Raw genomic sequence first — 23214 nt, forward strand, 5'->3', positions numbered from 1 at the left:
ACAAAGTTTTAAGAAACAGATTTACAAAATACATTCCAAATAGTAAAATCAATCTAATTTAAAAAATTAACATTTAAAATCTGGCAATTTAAATCTCTTTAGCTTGATGTTTCACATCCCCAAAAGATATATGAATGCAAACTAGTTTTGTGGGGAGGGAGGTAATACAGTAAAATCCTTTTCAAAAAAGGTACCACCATAGGATAGAACAGTGGAAGATTATATTAAGCTCCTGGGCTCTAGTATTAGATTTGTACTTAAATACTGGCTTCACCAATTTAATGACTGTGTGACTTACTATCATCACTTATTCCCCTGGAATTAAAATGTCATTTTTATTTCAGAGGTCATATATTTAAATAATATGGCGAGAAGGAAAAGCACATCTTTTCTATTTTCTTTCTTTTCAAAAGCTGAGTTGTTCCAGATATGGATTTTCATTTGCGACAATTTTATTTTAAAATTTTATTCATAATTGAAAGAGTTGCATGCAAAGAAATAATTGAATATACAAAGGCTCCGGACATATAACTAGATGAATTCAGGCCATTTCCATAAATTGGATTCAAGTTTATAATCTAAATCATCATGAAGTCAGATTTGGCTCAGTTATCAAATTCACATTAATATGAATTCCATTAGCGGTTAGTAATCTGTGCTGGACTGGTTCAAAATTGGGAAAGGAGAGAGTCAAGGCTGTACATTGTCACTTTGCCTATTTAATTTTTATGCAGAGTACATCATGCAAAATGATGGACTGGATGACTCACAAGCTGGAATCAAGATTGCCAGGAGAAATATCAACAACCTCAGATATGCAGATGATACCATTTTAATAGCAGACAGTAAACAGCCTCTTGAAAAAGGTTGAAAGAGGAGACTGGAAAAGCTGGCTTAAAACTCAACATTCACAAAACAAAGATCCTGGCTTCCAGTCCCATCAGTTCATGGCAAACAGATGGGGAAAAAGTGGAAAGAGTGACAGATTTCTTTTTCTTGGGCTCCAAAATCACTGTGGATGGTGACTGCAGCCATGAAATTAAAAGATGCTTGATTCTTGGAAGAAAAGTTATGACAAACCTAGACAGTGTATTAAAAAGCAGAGACATCCCTTTATCAACAAAGTTTCGTATAGTCAGAGCTATGGTTTTTTCAGTAGTCATGTATGGATATGAGAGCTGGACAATAAAAAAGACTGAGTGCAAAGAATTGATGCTTTTAAACTGTGATGCTGGAGAAAACTCTTGAGAGTCCCCTGGACAAGCAAAGGGTCAAACCACCCAATTTAAAAGGAAATCAACCTTGAGTATTCATTGGAAGGGTTGATGCTGAAGCTGAAGCTCCAATAGTTTGGCTAATGATGTGAAGAGCTGACTCATTGGAAAAGACCCTGATGCTGGGAAAGATTGAAGGCAGGAGGAGAGAACAACAGAGGATGAAATGGTTGGATGGCATCACTGACTCAACAGACTTAAGTTTGAGCAAACCCGGGGAGATAGTGAAGGACAAGGAAGCCTGGCGTGCTGTAGTTCATGGGGTTACAAAGAGTTGGATGTGACTGAGCGACTGAACAATAACTGCTTGGTTTTCCAGTTTAGGATTCTGATTCTTATTACATGACCTTCTTGAACCTCAACTCTCCTCTAAAGTTTGGTTCTACTTCAACCCTACTTGCTTTATGTAATGCCTAATATCCAGTTTGACAATGATTCTTTTTTCTTGACATCAGAGATGATTTCCATTGGGTCTTACTGATCATCCTAGATTAATAATAGTGCATAGTAAAGTACAAATGCCCAGAATTGGCCAGATCACAATTTGGTGTAAACAAACTTAGCTTTTTCTATTCAAAAACAGTGGCTAGTTATCTAATCATACTAACCTTGCAGAAGTTTAATCAGGGTTTACATACACTATTTGCTTTGCAAACTATTCTCTATTTCTTCTTCTTACATCAAGTAATAGCTGTAATTTAGAAAACATTTTCATCATATGTTATATTAATCCTCTAATTTTCCTGTTAGTAACATGATTTAGAAAATGAAGGACATAGTCCTATTAATTCCAGAAAAGTAAAATAAGTTTATATATACTTTCAGAAAAGGTCAAGTACAGTAAAAATATCACATAAATATATTTCTAGTAGTAGAGAAAAAGGAGGTTGATTTTCTGTAAAACTTTTTGGTAACAGAATTATTCTTGGATGTCTATTCTGAACTTCTAAGAGCAGGATTATAGCTTGTTAGTCTGCCAGTAAGCCTACAAGTATGTTTTGAGAAATAAAATATATGGAGGATAAAATATTCTATTTAGAAACTAGGCCCAACTTCATTATTTATTATACATATTGATTAACGTGAAATCAATAATTTAATGCCCTTAAAATATTTATCTCTGAATATGTTACAGCCATACATCTTATGGTCGAAGGCAGATTATAAGGTATGCTGTAGGAGATAAACATTTATACACTCTAATTAGATTTTGGCCATATTTCTTTTATTAGAGCAAATAGTAAACATATACTGACATCATTAGAGGTATTAGAAAGACTTGAGGGAATTTCCTGCTGGTCCAGTGGTAGGACTCCGAACTTTCACTGCAAGGGGACATGGGTTTGATCCCTGATCAGGGAACCAAGATCCCACATGCTGCTGAGTGTGGTATCCTCCTCCCCAAGAAAAAAACTTGAGCCTTACTAACATTAACAATTGTAAGTTGCAAAAATTATTTGCATTTCATCTGTTTTCTGTTAACAGGTAATTACTGTTTCCAAATACTAATACTATAATCAAGGCAGAGTTCTTACTTAGGCTAAGCCATCATCATTCTTATATTAAATACAACCTGATTCCTGCTAATCTGCTAACTTGCTAATTTCTCTTCCTGTGTGCATACTGGCTTATGTTTGATCTTCAGCAAATAGATATGTCTCATTATTACTGCTAAAAATTAAATGTAAGGTAACCTGACATGTAGATAGTGTTGCTAGCTTATTCAAGTAAACATCAGTTTTCCCCTCAATAAAGTGAAGATCTTTCAAACCTAGTGTAAAAGCAGGTTTATATTTATAATTATTTATAGATTGTTTCCATACTGTTTCATTTTCCTGAGAAGATGCTGCAGTATAAGTCTCAAAACAGCACAGTATTAATTGATCCATCTTCAACTGGACAAACATCTTTTGTGTAGATAACATACTACTATCATGGCCAAGAACTGTCATTAAAAAGAAGCTACATTTGTTGGATAGTAACTATAAGAAGGAACAGGTGGATAAAATCACTTATTTCTGTGGTATCACTACCCTTCATACAATGAAACTGATACACAAAAGGTGATTTGCTGAAAATTTTAAAATAAAAAGGAAGTTGTAATTTACCAAGTAATAATTGTGACCTACATATTTTTGGGTATTTTTCTCATTATTTTGAGAAAAACTCATCAAAATAACTCACTGAAAATGTTATCCACTATCTCACTATCTAGCCTTGGGATGACATTTGCTGTTGGGCTGAGGAATGATATCAGCAGCATAAGATGTCCTCCCATCTTGTGAAACAACTAATCAGGCATCCATCCGTGAATGAAAGCACCTTAATGGGAGCTGTAGAATCCAGCGCCAAATGCCAAAGGGCCTGGGAAGACTCTTCCCACTTGTGTATCTGGTAACAGACAGACCTCATTATGGATGTGAAACCAACAGCAGCTGGAGAATCTACCACAACTCCTCCAGGCCACAGCCTGGGAAAACCTGGAGACTTGAGGAGAAGCCCCCGGAGAGAGATTCTGTAGAAGTCCAGCTTTCCCAAGGGGAGATTTCAGCATGTTGCTGGAGAAACAAAAGAGCCTGGATGCACTGGAGACAGAAAGAGGAGCTTGCCAGGGCTGTCCCTCACTCACGGCAACACTCACCCCTGAACCGGCACCGACTTCTCTCGTGACGGAGACGGAGAGCAGCGAGTGAGTGTTCGGCCTCCAGAGCCGTGGGGACTGCAGCTGCAGAAACCTGTATTTCAGCAGCAGCACCCAGAGGACTGAGGTGTGAGCTCCATGACTCTCTGGAGGAGGGAAATCAGGAAAGAGGCAGATAGGGATGTCAGAGAGCATGAGAGGGCTGCAGTTATGGGCGACTGCATTCAGGACTTCAGGGGGAAGTTCCTTGTGTGCACTCCCAAGCATGCTCATTCATTGGTAAACGAATGAGAGCTCATTCATTGGTGAATGAAGTGCTCTCAGAAAAACAGACCAGGTCTGTGGACAAGGGAGAAATCACAAACGAGCTATAGCACCATCTTCGAAAGCAAAAGAGCAGTTTCCAGCAAGCAGCCTGGTGAACAGTAAGAATGAGAGAAAACATAAAAGCCTAAGGATTCTACAACAAGAGAGAGTAAGGAGCAGGTGTATCCATACAAGTTCAGAGAAAATTCCAGATATAATAGGACCAAAACCCAGTATATTCCATCTGAAGGCAACTAGTAAAGATTTTGGAAGGTGTCTGCTACTTTAAATGCAAGAGCAGTAATACAAAACTACAATAAAAATGAAAAATCAACGAAACATACCACCAAAAGGTAAAAAGAATCCTCCAATAACTGAGCACATTGGAATTTTGTGATCTGATATAGAATTCAAAACAGTTGTTTTGAAAAAATTCAAAGAGCTACATGAAAACAAAGAAACAAAATTCAACAAAATCAGAAAACAATACATGAACAAATGTGAAATTTAAAAGACAGAAATCATTAAAAAAAGAACAAAACAAAAAAATTCTGGAGCTGAAGAATTAAATGGATGAAATGAAAAAAAAAAAAAAAAACAAAAACAAACTACTACAGAAAGCGTCCATATTACAGTAGACCAAGCAGAAGACAGAATAAGTGAGTTAGAGGTTAGGAACTTTGAAACAACAGTTATTAGAGAAAAAAGAAAATACAAGGAAAAAGAGCAAAGAAAGCCTACGTGATATGGAACTCCATCAAATGTACAGATATTAGAGTGATTAGGGTTCCAGAGGAAAAAGGGGGTAGAAAGTTTAGTTAAAGTAATAATAGCTGAGAACTCCCCAACTTGGGGAGAGACTGAGGTATTCATGTTTGTGAAGGGAACAGATTACCCCATCCTCCATACAAAAAGACTTTATCCACGACATAGTACAATGAAATTGTCAAAAATCAAAGATTAAGAGAATTCTGAAGGCAGCCAGAGAGGAGAGAAAAACAAAAAAACATCAAACATTATAACCTACAAAGGAATGTCCCATCAGGCTATCAGCAGAGTTCTCAGCAGAAACTCTATAGGCAATGAAAGAGCAGAATGGCATATTCAAGGTATTGAAGGGAACAAAACAAAACAAAACAAAACAAAAACCTGCCAGCCAAGAACACTCTACACAGCAAAGTTATCCTTGAGATGTGAAGAAGAAATAGACTTGCCTAGACAAATGAAAGCTAAGAAAAAAAGGAGCGCTAAGGAAGTATATCACCACTAGATCTGCCTCGCAAAAAGTGCTTAAAGGAGCTTTTCAAGATGAAAAAAAAAGGATGTTAATTAGTGACATGAAGACATACGAATGTATTCAACATACTGGTAAAGGTAAATAGTGAGATTTCAGAAACCTGAAATTTTGTAGTAGGGTGGTATATTAAACATTTAACTATATTAAATATAAAGGTCAAAGGAAATGAGTACTAAAAATAACTACAGTATAACTTGTCAAAATACATAATATAAACAGAGGTAAACTGTAACATCAAATTTATAAAGCGAGAGACTAAAACGGTGAAGCTTTGTATGTGATCAGGGTTAAGTCGTTGCTCAGCTGCTAAGTCGTGCCCTGATCTGTGCAACCTCATGAACTACAGCACACCAGGCTTCCCTGTTCTTCACTATCTCCCTGAGTCTGGTTAAACTCATGTCCATTGAGTGGGTGATGCCACCCAACCATCTCATCCTCGGTCATTCCCTTCTCCTACCTTCAGTCTTTCCCAGCACCAGGGTCTTTTCCAACGAGGGTTAAGTTGCTATCACCTTATAGTGGATTGTTTTGCCTATAAGATGTTTTATATAAACCTCATTGTGACTATAAAGGAAAAAACTAGAGTAGATTCATAAAAGGTAAAGAAAGGGGATGTTTGGCTCTAGGTGAGTGTGAGTGGTCTCACCACCTTGATTATCTGGGTTGTGAAGATCTTTTTTGTACAATTCTTCTGTGTATTCTTGCCACCTCTTCTTAATATCTTCTGCTTCTGTTAGGTACCTACCATTTCTGTCCTTTATTGAGCCCATCTTTGCATGAAATGTTCCCTTGGTATCTCTAATTTTCTTGAAGAGATCTCTAGTCTTTCCCATTCTATTGTTTTCCTCTATTTCTTTGCACTGATCACTGAGGAAGGCTTTCTTATCGCTCCTTGCTATTCTTTGGAACTCTGCATTCAAATGGGTATACCTTTCCTTTTTTCCTTTGCTTTTCACTTCTCTTCCTTTCAGAGCTATTTGTAAGGCCTCCTCAGGCAGCCATTTTACTTTTTTTGCCTTTCTTTTTCTTGGGGATGGTCTTAATCCCTGTCTCCTGTACAATGTCATGAACCTCTGTCCATAGTTCATCAGGCACTCTGTTTATCAGATCTAGTCCCTTAAATCTATTTCTCACTTCCACTGTATAGTCATAAGGGATTTGATTTAGGTCATACCTGAATGGTTTAGTGGTTTTCCCCACTTTCTTCGATTTAAGTCTGAATTTGGCAACAAGGAGTTCATGATCTGAGCCACAGTCAGCTTCTGGTCTTGTTCTTCTGACTGTATAGAGTTTCTCCATCTTTGGCTGCAAAGAAAATAATCAATCTGATTTTGGTATTGACCACCTGGTGATGTTCATGTGTAGAGTCTTCTCTTGTGTTTTTGAAAGAGGGTGTTTGCTATGACCAGTGCGTTCTCTTGGCAAAACTCTATTAGCCTTTGGCCTGCTTCATTCTGTACTCAAAGGCCAAATTTGCCTGTTATTCCAAGTGTTTCCTGACTTCCTACTTTTGCATTCCAGTCCCCTATAACGAAAAGGACATCTTTTTGGGGTGTTAGTTCTAGAAGGTCTTGTAGATTCTTCATAGAACCGTTCAACTCCAGCTTCTTCAGCATTACTGGTCAGGGCATAGACTTGGATTACCGTAATATTGAATGGTTTGCCTTGGAAACGAACAGAGATCATTCTGTCGTTTATGAGGTTGCATCCCAGTACTGCATTTTGGACTCTTTTGTTGACTATGGTGGCCATTCCATTTCTTCTAAGGGATTCCTGCCCACAGTAGGAGATATAATGGTCATCTGAATTCAATTCACCCATTCCAGTCCATCCTAGTTCAGTGATTCCTGGAATGTCGATGTTCACTCTTGCCATCTCCTATTTGACCACTTCCAATTGCCTTGATTCATGGACCTAACATTCCAGGTTTGTATGCAATATTGCTCTTTACAGCATCAAATCTTGCTTCTATCACCAGTCCCATCCACAACTGGGTGTTGTTTTTGCTTTGGCTCCATCCCTTCATTCTTTCTGGAGTTATTTCTCCACTGATCTCTAGTAGCATACTGGGCACCTACTGACCAGGGGAGTTCATCTTTCAGTGTCTTAGCTTTTTGCCTTGTCATACTGTTTATGGGGTTCAGATAATCATGATGGTGTGATCACTCATATTCACTCACACTCCTAGAGCCAGATATCCTAGAATGTGAAGTCAAGTGGGCCTTAGGAATCATCACTACAAACAAAGCTAGTGGAGGTGATGGAATTCCAGTTGAGCTATTTCAAATCCTGAAAGATGATGCTGTGAAAGTGCTGCACTCAATATTCCAGCAAATTTGGAAAACTCAGCAGTGGCCACAGGACTGTAAAAGTTCTGTTTTCATTATAATCCCAAAGAAAGGCAATGCCAAAGAATGCTCAAACTACCACAGAATTGCACTCATCTCACATGCTAGTAAAGTAATGCTCAAAATTCTCCAAGCCAGGCTTCAGCAATATGTGAAGCATGAACTTCCAGATGTTCAAGCTAGTTTTAGAAAAGGCAGAGGAACCAGAGATCAAATTGCCAACATCCGCTTGATCATTGAAAAAGCAAGGGAGTTTCAGAAAAACATCTATTTCTGCTTTACTGACTATGCCAAAGCCTTTGACTGTGTGGATCACAATAAACTGTGAAAAATTCTGAAAGAGATGGGAATACCAGACCACCTGACCTGCCTCTTGAGAAACCTGTATGCAGGTCAGGAAGCAACAGTTAGAACTGGACGTGGAACAACAGACTGGTTCCAAATAGGAAAAGGAGTATATCAAGGCTGTATGTTGTCACCCTGCTTATTTAACTTATATGCAGAGTACATCATGAGAAATGCGGGCTAGAAGAAGCATAAGCCAGCATCAAGATTGCCGGGAAAAATATCAATAACCTCAGATACGCAGATGACACACCCTTATGGCAGAAAGTGAAGAAGAACTAAAGAGTCTCTTGATGAAAGTGAAAGAGGAGAGTGAAAAAGTTGGCTTAAAGCTCAACATTCAGAAAACTATGATCATGGCATCTTGTCCCATCACCTCATGGCAAATGGATGGGGAAACAGTAGAAACAGTGGCTGACATTATTTTTTTGGGCCCCAAAATCACTGCAGATGGCGATTGCAGCCATGAAATTAAAAGACACTTACCCCTTGGAAGGAAAGTTATGACTAACCTAGGCAGCATATTGAAAAGCAGAGACATTACTTTGTCAACAAAGGTCTGTCTAGTCAAGGCTATGGTTTTTCCAGTGGTCATGTATGGATGTGAGAGTTGGACTAAAAGGAAAGCTGAGTGCCGAAAAATTGATGCTTTTGAACTGTGATGTTGGAGAAGACTCTTGAGAGTCCCTTGGACTCAAGGAGATCCAACCAGTCCATCCTAAAGGAGATCAGTCCTGGGTGTTCATGGAAGGACTGATGTTGAAGCTGAAATTCCAGTACTTTGGCCACCTGATGTGAAGAACCGACTCACTGGAAAAGACCCTGATGCTGGGAAAGATTGAAGGCGGGAGGAGAAGGAGGTGACAGAGGATGAGATGATTGGATAGCATCACCGACTCAATGAACATGGGTTTGGGTGGACTCTGGTAGGTGATGATGGACAGGGAGGCCTGGCGTGCTGCCGTTCATGGGGTCACAAAGAGTCGGACATGACTGAGCGACTGAACTGAACTGAAAGGAAGGGGAAATAGAGCAAACCATCATGGAAAATTGCAAACAGAGGGTAAAAGAAGCAATGCAACTACAAAACAGCCAGAGAACAGCCAATAAGATGGTGTTAGTAAGTCCCTGTATGCATACCTGCTTGGTCCTGTCCAATTCTTTGCAATCATATGGACATTAGCTCACCAGGCTCCTCTGTCCATGGGATTCTTCAGGCAAGAATACTGGAGTAGGTTGCCATGTCCTCCTCTAGGAGATCTTCCCAACCCAAGGATTGAACCTGCATCTCCTGCATTGCAGGTGAATTCTTTACTGCTGAGCCACTGTGAAAGTCTGTAGAAAGTCCTCACCTATCAATAATTACTCTAAATGTAAATGGATTGAATTCACCAATCAAAAAGCACGAAGTGGATGGATAGATTAAAAAAAAAAAAAAGACCCAATTATACACTACAAGTCTATAGGACTCACTTCTGATCTAAGGACACACACAGCCTCAAAGTGAAGGGATGGAAAAGATATTCCATGCAAATAAAAACCAAAAGAAAACAGGAGTGGCTGTACTTATATCAAATAAAATACTTTAAGCAAAAAAACTTAACAAGAAACAAAGAAAGAACATAATGTCAACTAAAGTCTCAATTGGTCAAGAAGATATAACAATCATAAATATATATGACAAATATATACAGTCACGACAATAATTTTTTTGGATATGACAACAAAAGCACAAATAATAAAAGTAAAAACCAAGTGGGAATGTAACAAACTAAAAAGTTTCTATACAACAAAAGAAATAATCAACAAAATGAAAAGGCAACCTATAAAATGGGAGAAAATATCTGCAAGCCATATATTGGCTAAGGGATTAATATCCAATATATATGTATATATAAAATAAGGAAATCATATAACTTAGTAAGAGAAAAACAATCTGATTTAAAAAGGAGTCAATGAGTTCCTCAGTGAGTTGAGGAACTCAGTAGACATTTCTCCAAAGCCAAATAGTCAGTAGGTACATGAAAAGATGCTTAACATCACTAATCATTAGGGAAATGAAAACCAAAACCACACTGAAGTAGCACCTCACACCTGTCAGAATGGCGACAATCAAGAACACAAGAGATAACAAGTGTTGACAAGAACGGGGAGAAAAAAGAACTTTTCTGTGCACTGGTGGTGAGAATGTAAACTGGTTCAGCCACTATGGAGAACAGTAAGGAGGTTCCTCAAAAAATTAAAAATAGTACATATAACCCAGAAATTCCACTTCTGAGCACATATCCAAAATAAATGAAAACAGAATATTGAAATGGTATCTTCATTTCCATTTTTATTGCAGCATTATTCCTGACAGCCAAAATACACGAACACCCTATGTGCCTGTTAATGAATGAATAGATAAAAAAGATGTGATTTATATACATGCAACGAAATATTATTCAGCCACAAGAAAGAGAGAAGTCCTGCCATTTGTGACAACATGGAAGGACCTTGAGTTCATTACACTATCTGACTGAGATAAGTCAAGTAGAGAAAGACAAAAAGTATATGATATCATTTATATGTGAAATACAAAACTCGTTTATTTATTTACTCATTTTGGGGTCTTTGTTGCTTTGCATGGGCTTTCTCTAGTTGCAGCAAGTAGCAGTTACTCTTTAGTTGCAGTGTCTGAGCTCCTCATTGTGGCGGCTTCTCTTGTTGTGGAGCATAGGCGGCAGGTGCACGGGCTTCAGTAGTTGCAGCTTTTAGGGTCTAGAGCTCAGGCTCAGTAATTGTGGTGCACGGGCTTAGTTGCTCTGCAGCATGTGGAATCTTCCCAAATCAGGGATCAAACCCACATCCCCTGTACTGGCAGCTGGATTCTTATCCACTGAGCCACCGGGGAAGACCCCAAAGAGCCAAACTCATAAAAATAGTGGTTACAAGGGGCTTGGGTTGGGAGATGTTATAAGGGTACAATCTTGCAACTAGTAGACAATTAAGTTCTAGAGACATAATAAACAGTGTTCATTTGAGATGTTTTTCTTCTAATCTATCTTCCAGTTCTTTAATTCCCTTTTTCTTAAGTCTTAAGCTTAAGTCTTCACTAAGTTCTTGATTTCAATTAATGTATTTTTCAGTTTATACTTTCTTTTTACTTTTTTAGTTTCCATTTCTCACCTAAAATTCTCAGTATCATCTTTTATTTCCATGAATATATTAAGCAGAGTAATGCTAAAATCTGCATCAACAACTCAATTATCTTGATCCTCCATAAATCTGTCCCTACTGACTGCTGTGTCTCTGATCTCTTGTTTCTCATTGTTCTTCACCTTGTCTTGTTTTCTCATATGCCTGGTGATTCTTAACGGATGTCATACAGAAACAATTGTAAAGATAATTCGAGGATTAGGATAACGCTACCTTCTTCCAGAAAAGGTTTATATATGGTTTGGTAATTAGCTAGGGGCACTGGCAACCTTGACTCATCATAATTCAATCAGGAATTGAGATGATTCAAAACTGGGCTTCAGCCCCCATGGATGCCTGACTATTTCTGGTTCATACTTACTTTTAGGGAATAATTTACTAAGATCCAAACCAAAAGCCTGATGGTTTTATCAGAGTTTTCCCTTCCCTGACGAGCCCTCAACTCTAGATTTTGTCTCTATAGCTTCATGAAGCTCTCAAAAGCTCTGCTCAGATTCTTAGCTTTTCAGTGACCTTTATAAGAATTGATATCACCTTTTTAAGAATGCTACTACTGGAATAATTTCTAGAGGAAACCTAGCTCCAGCTGTTGTGCTAACATTATTTTCTTTAAAGAGGGACCTATACTTTTCCTCTAGCCTCTCTCTCATGCCTTCAAATATATCTTTTAATATATTGACCAGATTTTCTGTGTTCTCAGAGGAAGGTGAGTTCAAATAAGCTCATTCTACCACATCATCTTTGTCCCATAAATCTCGATATGTGGTCTTATATTTTTCACTTTGATTTCCTTTTTTCACTTATGGATCACTGAAGAGAGCTAGTTAAAGTATTTTAAAAATTAATACTAAAAGAGCAATTACTACGATTTTATAATGTCTATAAAATGGTTTCATATCTACTGTATCACAACCACATCCTTAGATGGTAGAGAGATTATCATTCTTATTTATTTTTTCATCCTTATTTATTAACAGACAGGGAAAGTGGGCTTAAAGGGACCACTTAAGACCATACAGAGGATAAGAAAACATTACTATCCTTATTTGAATTTACTGTATTTCATCGCTGTCATGTTTGTGTCTTCTTCCTCTAACAGTGTGAGTTCTTCCAATGTAGGGGCCTCAATTTCTTTTTTCACTGCTCTCTTCATATGGTTTAAACAGTACCCAGTATGTACCAGACAGTCGGTATATTTTTTAAATTGATAAAAGGTATAAAAGAAATGAATAATAAAAGAATGATACTCTTTGTACTGCAGTTCTGAGTAATGAAAATTTATATTTATACAGTCCTATGGAGTTATGAAATGACTTTTAAACACTTTATGCATTTCTAACAATTCTAAATAGATTTTTATTATCTTTGCTACTTTAGAGTCACAGTGAAGTTAAGAGACTCAGTCACAGAACCAGTAAATGGCAGGGCTAGGACTCTGAACCTCATTCTCTTACTTCAGCTACAAAAAGATGGGGCTGTTTCCACTACAGTATAATTGACTCCTTATATTGCAATATATATAAGCCTCTTGATGAAAGTGAAAGGGGAGAGTGAAAAAGTTGGCTTAAAGCTCAACATTCAGAAAACTAAGATTATGGCATCTGGTCCCATCACTTCATGGGAAATAGATGGGGAAACAGTGGAAACAGTGGCTGACTTTATTTTTTGGCACTCCAAAATCACTGCAGATGGTGATTGTAGCCATGAAATTAAAAGACACTTACTCCTTGGAAGGAAAGTTATGACCAACCTAGACAGCATATTAAAAAGCAAAGACATAACTTTGCCAACAAAGGTCCATCTAGTCAAGGCTATGATTTTTCCATTGGTCATGTATGGATGTGAGAGTTGGACTGTGAAGAAAGCTGAGCACCGAAGAATTGATGCTTTTGAACTACGGTACTGGAGAAGACTCTTGAGAGTCCCTTGGACTGCAAGGAGATCCAACCAGTCCATCCTAAAGGAGATCAGTCCTGGGTGTTCATTGGAAGGACTGATGCTGAAGCTGAAATTCCAATACTTTGGCCACCTGATGCGAAGAGCTGACTCATTGGAAAAGACCCTGATGCTGGGAGGGATTGGGGGCAGGAGGAGAAGGGGACGGCAGAGGATGAGATGGCTGGATGGCGTCACCGACTTGATGGGCATGAGTTTGAGTAAACTCCGGAAGTTGGTGATGGACAGGGAGGCCTGGTGTGCTGAGATTTATGGGGTTGCAAAGAGTCAGACATGACTGAGCGACTGAACTGAACTGAACTGAACTATATTGCAATGGCTTCCACAGGTTTCCTCCAGACTACACATCTGTGGACATTCAATATGTATGTCAGCTTTCTAATGTTTAATTTGTAGTGAAAATAGCTGGATGAAAAGAAAGCTGTAGCTTTCATTTGGTCTTGAAATTTGTGTGTGCAGAGCAGAGAAATATTTAAATTGGTAAGCAAACACATGATGGTCATTCACTGGAAGTCTAAAAATGGTTAAATAGGTATCAGTGCATCTGCATTTGTATACATGAACACCTTAATGAAAATAAGTAAAATGTTATCTAGATTGGCTTCCAAGCCTGTACAGAGTACAGTTGTGCATATGAAGCACAAACATTACTAGTGAGCTATAAGGAAGAACCCTTTGCACTGTTAAAAAGTTAGTTAAAAATGAACTAGCACACATCACACATTTATTGGACGTGTCAAAACTGAGGAAAAAATAGCTGATGTCATGTAAACATGACAGATAAAACTATATGCAAAAAAAACATTTAAAATATTTAACAATCCAGTTCTTGCAGACAAGGAATCAAGTGGACAATAAAGGACAAATCACTGCTGAGGGAAATAAGACAGATGACTAGGCTAAGTAACAGACTGTTCTTGAGTGATTTTTAGACTAAATAAGAACTTGAGGGATAAAAATATGAAATAAAGCAATGGACCCTAGCTAAGCAGATAAATTTCCCTCTTAAAGAAAGCAGTTCTCTAACATTAGAGCTAGTGTGTTAAAAGGCTATACAGATATATAAAAAATACATTATGAAATATGTAGAATTATTAAATCTGATACATGGGAATACAAATTTCCTAAAGGGATATTTAAAATCTTGGAATGGAACTATCTAATAAAGTAAGATGGGGGTGGGGGTGGTAAACTTTCAAATTCTTCTTTGCACCTAAGAAGAAAATCATACTATGTATTATTACAATGTGCAGCCAATTCAGGAGAGAGCTAGAAGGACAATCCTTATTTCTATCTAACCTACTTATGTCAGCATGCCAACTGTATAAAAAATGACTGCTAAATGATATTCTTGTGCCTGTTATCCCTTCTAACTTCACTCCAACCTTCTTATAATGGGTGTCCAGAAGGAAGAAAGGTTGCCTCAGAGCCCCAAACATTCACCTTCTCTGGTCTTCGGCAAGGAGCCAGCGTGGAGGGAAAGAGGGATTGTAACAGTTCTCTCGGGATGTGGCGCGAAATGGTGTCAAGTGTGCTTCGTGCTAGGGGTCTCAGAGCATGGGGAAGCCAGGACCTCTGAGAGAGGGGAGACTTGGCTCTGGGTCCAGGCTCTCAAGGATGCTGTGGACTTGACAAACGAGTGTCTCCCACTGACCAGCCAGTCACTGGGGAGAAAAGCAAGTAGAGACTGTGGGAAAAGTACATAGATGCCTTGACAAATTGTGCCTCTAACTGGAGAACTGCACCTTCTGGAGTCCCAGAAACCCAAATGAGGCAACATAAAATGGGTACAGATCTATCTGAGGACACACAAAAAACAGTAAACAAGCACGTAAGAGTTAGAGGGTGAGATCAAGAGAAGAAAGCAAAGGATAGAGGGCGAGCAATTTAAATCAGACTATATTTAACACTGCTTGTAAGGATGCAGGATGTTTAAAGAGGGGGAATGGGCTTGTGCACTGTTTTCACTACTTACTAGCTATAGAGCAAGTTATTAAGCCTTCGTTTCCTATCCTCCCTACAATATGGGGATAATAGCACAAACCACACAGAGTTCATAAGGATTAAGAGAGTTAAAATATGTAAAGTATATGAACATTGCCCAGAACCCCCTTTTTTCTTTTGCATTACTAGTACTTTCTACCCCCAGCTTTGCTAAAGGATTAACAACAACAGAAAAGAAGAAATTAAGGCTAATCTATTTTACTTTTTGTCAAGTAGACATGGAAAAGGTTTGATGGATTTCAATGTATACAAATGAGAATTGAGGATTCTTCTAAGTCTTCACTTGAATTACTTTTATTATGCTTGTATTATCACTATCTACCATTTCCACAAATAATTTAGAATGGGTTGCCTAAAACTTTCAACAACACAAATATTTTAAGTAGAAAACTAACAAATGGATAGAGTTATTTTGAATAAACACATGGAAGGGGGGCAGGAGGTGCAATTTAAAAATCAATAGACTTATGCCAGGCCTACCAGTTGGCTCAGTGGGTAAAGAACCCGCCTGCAATGCAGGAGACTTAATAGACATGGGTTCAGTCTCTGGACTGGGAAGATCCCCTGGAGAAGGGCAGGGCAAACCACTCTAGCTTTCTTGTCTGGAGAATCCCACGGACAGAGGAACCTGGTGGGCTACAGTCCATTGGGTCGCAAGGAGTCGGACATGACTGAAGGGACTGAGTGTGCATGCACTCATACTTATGCCACAAATAAAATTCATGTTAGAAATCAAAATGTACAGAAAAACAATAATGCTTATAAATGGATTTAAAACATAATTAGAACTCTTAAGTGCATACTAAAGGTAAAATACAGAAAACCTGAGCAGTTATACTCAAGCATTCAATAATATAGAAAGAAATCAAAAGGAGAAAAGTTGAAATGAATGATTTTTAAGTATATATTAGTCAAAACATTTTCAAATACAGAGAGAGAAAAAGAAAGCCAAACATTTATTAGGTCAAAGAATAAGAAGGAAAACTGAACTGAAAGATTTCATTTTTCCTAAAATATAATACAGAATTAGAAAAAAAGTACTTATTTTTAAAGAAGGAAACTATAAAGCCAAATTTATTGCTGAATGAAGTAATGTAACCTTTATATAATTTAACAAAAATGGAAAGAGTTGGAGAGTAAATGGTTCAAAAAAAAAGAGAGTTTATGTAAATATACAGTGATATTCAATACATAGAAAATCAACTGGGCTGTGTAAGGACCACAAAGGGCAGTTTAAATGGGGTCTCACTGTTTAAAGAGTGGAAGACAAAGTAGTCACCCTGGACAAGTTTCAGTGAGTAGCCTGACTTTCATCTTGGATACAGTACTTGCAAACATAATTATGATATTGATTTAAGAACACTCAAAGAAAAGGACTGCATAATAGTCAGAATGTATTTGCAAGGCACAGATCTTGCTATGCTAATACAATCATTTTTTGAGATGACAGAGAATGGATAAAGGGAGCTGGGCGGATCACATTTATCTACATTTTAAGAATGCTTTCAACCATGTGCTGCATATCAGCATGCTGAGAAATTAAGGGATGAATTGTATAAGAGATGTGATAGACTGAATTATTAGCGGCTTATGGGTTAGAAATAAAAGAAATATTCTTTCAGATGCAGAAATATACACACATACATATACAGATGCATCTCAGGTTTCAATTTGCAGCTGGACTAATTATATGAAATAAAATAAACGTAGCTTATGCATTAATCATTTTCAGGGAAGCTTAACTTGATAGCATTCAAGTATCTAGACAACACACAAGAAAAAAATTCTGGAAACTAACAACAGCAAAAATCTGGCTAATAATTTACTTTCATTCACAAAATACAGGCAAAGGAAACATATTGAATGAAACACACCTTTAATCTTTTAACATTAGCGTCATATAGGTTGCCTTACCAGTAGAATTTTTCTTCAATATTTGTGGTAATCATTTCCCCACATTTTGTTTGGATACACAGAAAATTCAGTTAGCTCAGGTTAAAAACTTGGCAAGACCATACTAGCAAATATTGATAGCATTTTGAAATTCATTGATTTCTTTTTGGTTAGTTGTAACTCTTTAGAGGAATTGTCTGAGTGAAGGCCTGTCTTAGCGTAAAGAACTAACAGGGTTAGATTACACTTTCCATGATGTTATTTGGAAACAACTTAAAGCTCAGGATAAGTTACTTAAGCATGGATTTAAAAGAAGGAAAGGTAAACTGGTCATTCATTCATTTATGCAGTAATTAAAAAACTATATCTACTACATGTTAAGCACTGTGGATACTAAATCCTCTACAATCCTAGAATTTATACTCTGGTTAGAATGACAGGCCTATAAAGATGCTAATTAAAACAGCTATAAATGGAGAGAGGTGCTTTTCTAACAATTCGCGGGTACTGAAATGGGAAAGGCTAAGTGCAAGGTCAGCTGCTGCTGCTGCTGCTGCTAAGTCGCCTCAGTCGTGTCCGACTCTGTGCGACCCCAGAGACGGCAGCCCACCACAGTCCCCAGTCCAGGGCATTCTCCAGGCAAGAGCACTGGAGTGGGTTGCCATTGCCTTCTCCGCAAGGTCAGCTGGCTTAGTGAAAATCAAAGTGAAAAAATATCCTCAAAAGAATTACAATATTACCTTCAAGTATCTATAGTTACTTAAATTCTTTTAACTAAATTTATTTATTTTTAATTGAAGGATAATTGCTTCATAGTATTGTGTTGGTTTCTGCCATACATCGACATGACTCAGCCACAGGTATACCTCTGTTCCCTCCCTCTTAAACCTCTCTCCCACCTCCCTCCTCATCCCATCCCTCTTGGTTGTTATGGAGCCCTGATTTGAATTCCCTGAGTCAGACAGCTAATTTCCATCAGCATATTCTTAAAAAAAATCTTTTAAAAGATGTTTAGAGCTAATTTAATGGGGAAAAAAAAGGACAGACTATTAGAAATATCAATCGTCATCGTGTACCCAAGGGGCTCTGAAATTTTAAAAAGTTTCTTTCAGCATTTAAAGGCAGTATTTTGGAACACATTATCAGGCTTCAATTCCTTGAAAGCTTCCAGAAGAAGCAGTTACTAGAGGAAGCATTCATATTATATATTTTTTCATAACAATAAATCACCCAACAATTTCAATATCCGTGGTTACCATATCAATGTCATCTGCTTTCAACTGGTTATGACTCCAATTAAGATTTGAATTAATGGAATTAGACTAATAACTATTGCAATATATATTTACTGTGTTGGCTGATAACAAGTGCCACACTTGAAATTTATAGCACCACAATGTTTTATAAGGGCTATTATGTCATTAATTAGTTACATTGATCAGAATACCACATAACACAGCAGTACTGAAATATTACAGTCTGCTTAGACTATTTTACATTTAGTATTATATCTATTTGTACTACATATGACCATAAGCATAACTGAAATCAGACTGTTTCCATGAACAAAACCAAAATGTGCATTTAAGAAAGCCAAAAGAAAATTCTAATGAGGATTTTTACCAGCAGAATTCATTCATTTTTTTCAATACACCCATAAAATTAGTTGATCTAGGACAAGAGCATAAAGTTAGGACCTGCAGGAGTCAAGGTAGGAACTCTGGATACACATTTAGTTTGAATCTACTTATTTGCAGGGTTCTGTCACTTGAATCTACAGTTTGTTTTTTTTTTCCCCCTGTTTTGAGGGCTTGGTTCTGATGGAATGGTGCTTTTAAGAATTCTACATCATCATACTAAAACATTTTAGGTTCTATAAGGTCTCAGCTTCTAATTTTAAGTTCGAGGTGTAAATTTTTTGTGGTTGTCATAGTAAAAGGAAGGCATTATGAAAATTTCTCAATTTTCAGATTTAGACAGTAGCACTCAAAGACAACAGCTGGGAAAGATTGAGGGCAGGAGAAGGGGACGGCAAAGGATGAGATGGTTAGAAGGCATCACCGACTCAATGGACATGGGTTTGGGTGGACTCTGGGAGTTGGTGATGGACAGGGAGGCCTGGCGTGCTGCCATTCATGGGGTCACAAAGAGTCGGACACGACTGAGCGACTGAACTGAACTGACTCAAAGACAATATTTTGGAACACATTATCAGGCTTCAACTCCTTGAAAGCTCACAGAAGAATTAGTTACTCTGCTAATTAGCCAACAGAGTGATATGATTACCAGTCCAAGTGGATCATCAACTTAACTGACTGAGAAAGAGTTGCCTGGATCTTTCTTTAAGCACTGCGACTTACGACAGTATATATAAAGCCTCTGAGAATGAAAAATGTACAATTTTCACTCACATGCATCACAGCAAACGGAAGGATAAACACAGTTTGTTAGGGGAGATAAAAATGTGTTAGATTTCTGTGTGCAGTATTTTTAGGGGGTGGCTTCAATGCTATTCAAGGAAATAATCTACAAAAATTATGATGAATTTCTTAATCTGAATTATAACTGACATTTCCTAATTTATTGCTCCATCTTAAGAGCATTTTTATTTAAAATCTTATTGAAAAGGAGACTTTTCTTCATCACTGGTAAAATATTTCAAAATGTACCCATAAGATCAATCCATTTTTATGACTGATTTTAATAACTTAAGATAAAAGTTAGAAGGAAGAAACTCACACTAGTTCCACTGTATGACTTTGTATCTTCCCTGTCGCCCCAGATGCTTATCACTAGGATGCTTCTAAACTAACCTTACGCTAGCAAACATCAGTGTCCAAGACACTGAATATCGTGTAATATTGTGTCATAGTTTAGGTTTGTAAAGTAGCAGGAGGTACCCCCTAAAGCACTTAATGATGTTTTATGCTTTATTCAGAGAATCACGCCAAATAGTGACTCTTCACTGTGACTGCTTTGAGACAAAATGAATACATGTCTTTACCTTCTTCCTTTCTTCTCTTTGCTTCTTCTTCATTTCTTTCTTTGGCTTTCAATGCTTCATCAGCTTTCGCTGAAACAAAAACAATAAAATTTCTGTGTTTATTTTATGCCTGCATTGTGAATGAAAATACTGGGAGAAGGAGAAATAAATTCATTGCATATTTTTTGTGCAGTAGCCAGAAGGAAAAAAATGGCTGAAAATCTGAAATATACCTTTTACAATCTTTATTCAGATTATTCACAATATTTATTTAGAATCTTAGAGGCTTAGTTCAACATAATCTCTGTACCAGAAAGAAAATGAATTTAAGCAACATATGTCTAATGATGGCATAAAAACTGGGAAAAACTGTTGGTCATTAAAAGTCATCTGACTTGTCAGTGAAATGCATCTGTTTTAAACTTTGGAGAAGAGTTAAGCTACAATTCACATTTTAAATATAAGAAGCTGCCATATCTTTGGAACAGTATCAAATTAGGTAGCGTATTATTTTTTTCACTGCATATCATAGTAGCAGTTCTTTATTCATGTTATGACAGCATTTGGTAAAAAGAATCTTTTTCCCTCTAGAAACCTCTTCCCTTATTACTTAATTATCTACTAGTTGCTCAACTGCAGGGGTTTTCAAACATTTTACTACAGATGTTAGAGAAGATTAAAAATATACAGCACAGTAACAAGGGACTATCAATATACTCTGTAAATTAATTAAATTTCTGTTCCAGCACATCATTTATTCCAAAGCATTAACGTCTCAAAGGAGCGATTCTCCTTTATTGCCAGCTTACTGCCTGATGAGTGAACTAAGTGAAAATAAGTCTCTAATAGCATTATAGTTGATGAAATATTAAGTTAAAAAAAGTATTGCCTCGTCAAAAGAAAAAGAAATCAAACTGTGCCAGCATTAAACTTTGGATGAGCCTTTATTATAATGATAACAGCAATGTAAACAGTGATTTAAAAATTAAACACACTTACTTTTCAATTTTTTGCTGCATATATTTTTCCTATGCAAAATCGACATATCCTTTTGAAGTATAAAACCGGGCTTAAAGAGTAATTTAAAGAAAATACACAGCACATACTTAACTATTTTTTTTAAAAGTTTGATTTTTCTTCACTGTCAACACTGACACTTTCTTAAAATATAAAACTTATATAGTGGTGTTGTGAAGTGCTATATCCTATTACACAGACATCTGTTTCCATTTACAAGCTTTAATACTTACTTAAGACTGCATTTAAAGTCATGAAATATTAAAACTTTCATGCCACTCTGTATCATTGCAAGAATCTATTAAATTAGATAATAAAAACAAACCACCAGTAACTCTAAAGACTTTTACTTCATTTACACTTTATTCTCCCTGGTAGAAGGACAAGGATAATAGAAATTCCATTTAAATTCAATTTTGGTTATATGTGTAATTGTAGATATACCCCTTGAGTCATGTAAAATGCTCAGCTTATGTTTCTTTCAAATTATCCCGCTCAGATTCACATTCTACTCCTTACAACCATCTTCAATATGTATTAGCAGAGCTCATTAGACTGAAATTTAATAATGCAAACATCAGGTGGATTTCAAGAACCTCCATTAACAACGTAAGATGGATTGCTTATATATAGCTCTTGGGCCAACTGGGCACAATTTAAATTCAATAAACCACCCTGCCTAAATCTGATTTATCTATTTCACTAGGCTGGTTTGTCCTTTCTTACTGATTTGTTGGGCAATTCATTGGAATATTGTTTTATATGGTTTTCTTTAAACTGCAAAGGGCTGTTGTGCAGTGGTTAAATATTTTATGTAATTGAGCTTCACGACGTCAATCAAGATTCCAAAGTAAGTGTTTGTGTGTATAAATTAAAAAAAAAAAAACTTTGAATTATGGAAAAATATTAAAAGCACATTTGAAAATTTTTATCAACAATCAATACAGATATGTTCTCTACAAAGGATATCAATGAACTCACTTGAATAAAATTTATTTATTCAAACTGAGTCATTAAGATCAAACTCCTCCTCGATTACTAAGGGAATTTGGAAGTAATTCCAAATTATTTTTTTCCTTTCTCACTGCTTTATGGTATTATTGTTATATGTGAAGAGGGAAGAATATATGGTCATTCAAGACATGACTTAGTTTATCCTGAGATTTCTAATATTCTGTAAAGGTGGCACATTTTGTGGTGGCTGAACCACAAAATTTGATACCATAGGACAACTGGTAAATGGTATGATCTATTCTTATAACTAACGATCAGTCCTTTCGGATTTTACAGCAGAGTATTTACCAAAAGTACTTATGTCTTTCACTAGCCTTGCACATAACTTCCAATGCCTTGGCTCTTCCAAACTCCTCAGGCTATCGGTGCCCTCCTGTTTTTGCTTTCTTCCCTACCCAACCTGAACTCCAAGATTATCATTTCAATTCCACATTTATAAACACCCTCATTTCCCTGATTCCTTTGTTGCTGTGCTAAACTGCTACCAACACATCTGATCATTTTTACTTTTGCCATATAAGCTCCCTACAAAATGGTATATAAATGTTATTGACTTAACGATTTAGAAATTATCTGGATCCTCCACATTGCTCCTTCTTATCAGTATCCACAGCTGATTTCTGTTCTTGTTTCCTACAGTTTACTAAGCTTTCTCCACCGGAAGTGCCAACAATCTCACACCAGCTCCCCTGATTCCCTTATATTGTCTCAGCTTCACTCCCATTTACCTCTAAATTTTTATGTGCATCATTCCTTATCTCTTCTTTTTGCCTTGTTTCAAAAAGTAAATCCATCCACTTATGCTTTAGAAACTATTCCTTTCTGTATCCTTTAGGGTTCTTTCTGCTTCTCAAGGTTCAAACTCACTCTTCTCTATCCTCAGACTGTATATACATTCAAGTCTCACAAATCCTATACAATATTTACTCTTCTGTCAA

The 23214-nt window shown here is 36.9% G+C and overlaps 1 protein-coding gene across 2 annotated transcripts in view; it reads right to left on the bottom strand.

Moving 5' to 3' along the window:
- Nucleotides 1–23214, bottom strand: part of RSRC1 (arginine and serine rich coiled-coil 1) — a 398933-nt gene that overhangs the window by 56678 nt on the left and 319041 nt on the right. For both annotated transcript variants that reach the window (XM_065943091.1, XM_065943089.1), the window contains exon 7: nucleotides 20267–20335. In XM_065943091.1, the coding sequence (XP_065799163.1) occupies nucleotides 20267–20335 (69 nt within the window). The remainder of the gene's footprint in view (nucleotides 1–20266; nucleotides 20336–23214) is intronic.

Source organism: Muntiacus reevesi, chromosome 8 (assembly GCF_963930625.1).
Source record: "Muntiacus reevesi chromosome 8, mMunRee1.1, whole genome shotgun sequence".
In the NCBI taxonomy this organism is placed as follows: domain Eukaryota; kingdom Metazoa; phylum Chordata; class Mammalia; order Artiodactyla; family Cervidae; genus Muntiacus; species Muntiacus reevesi.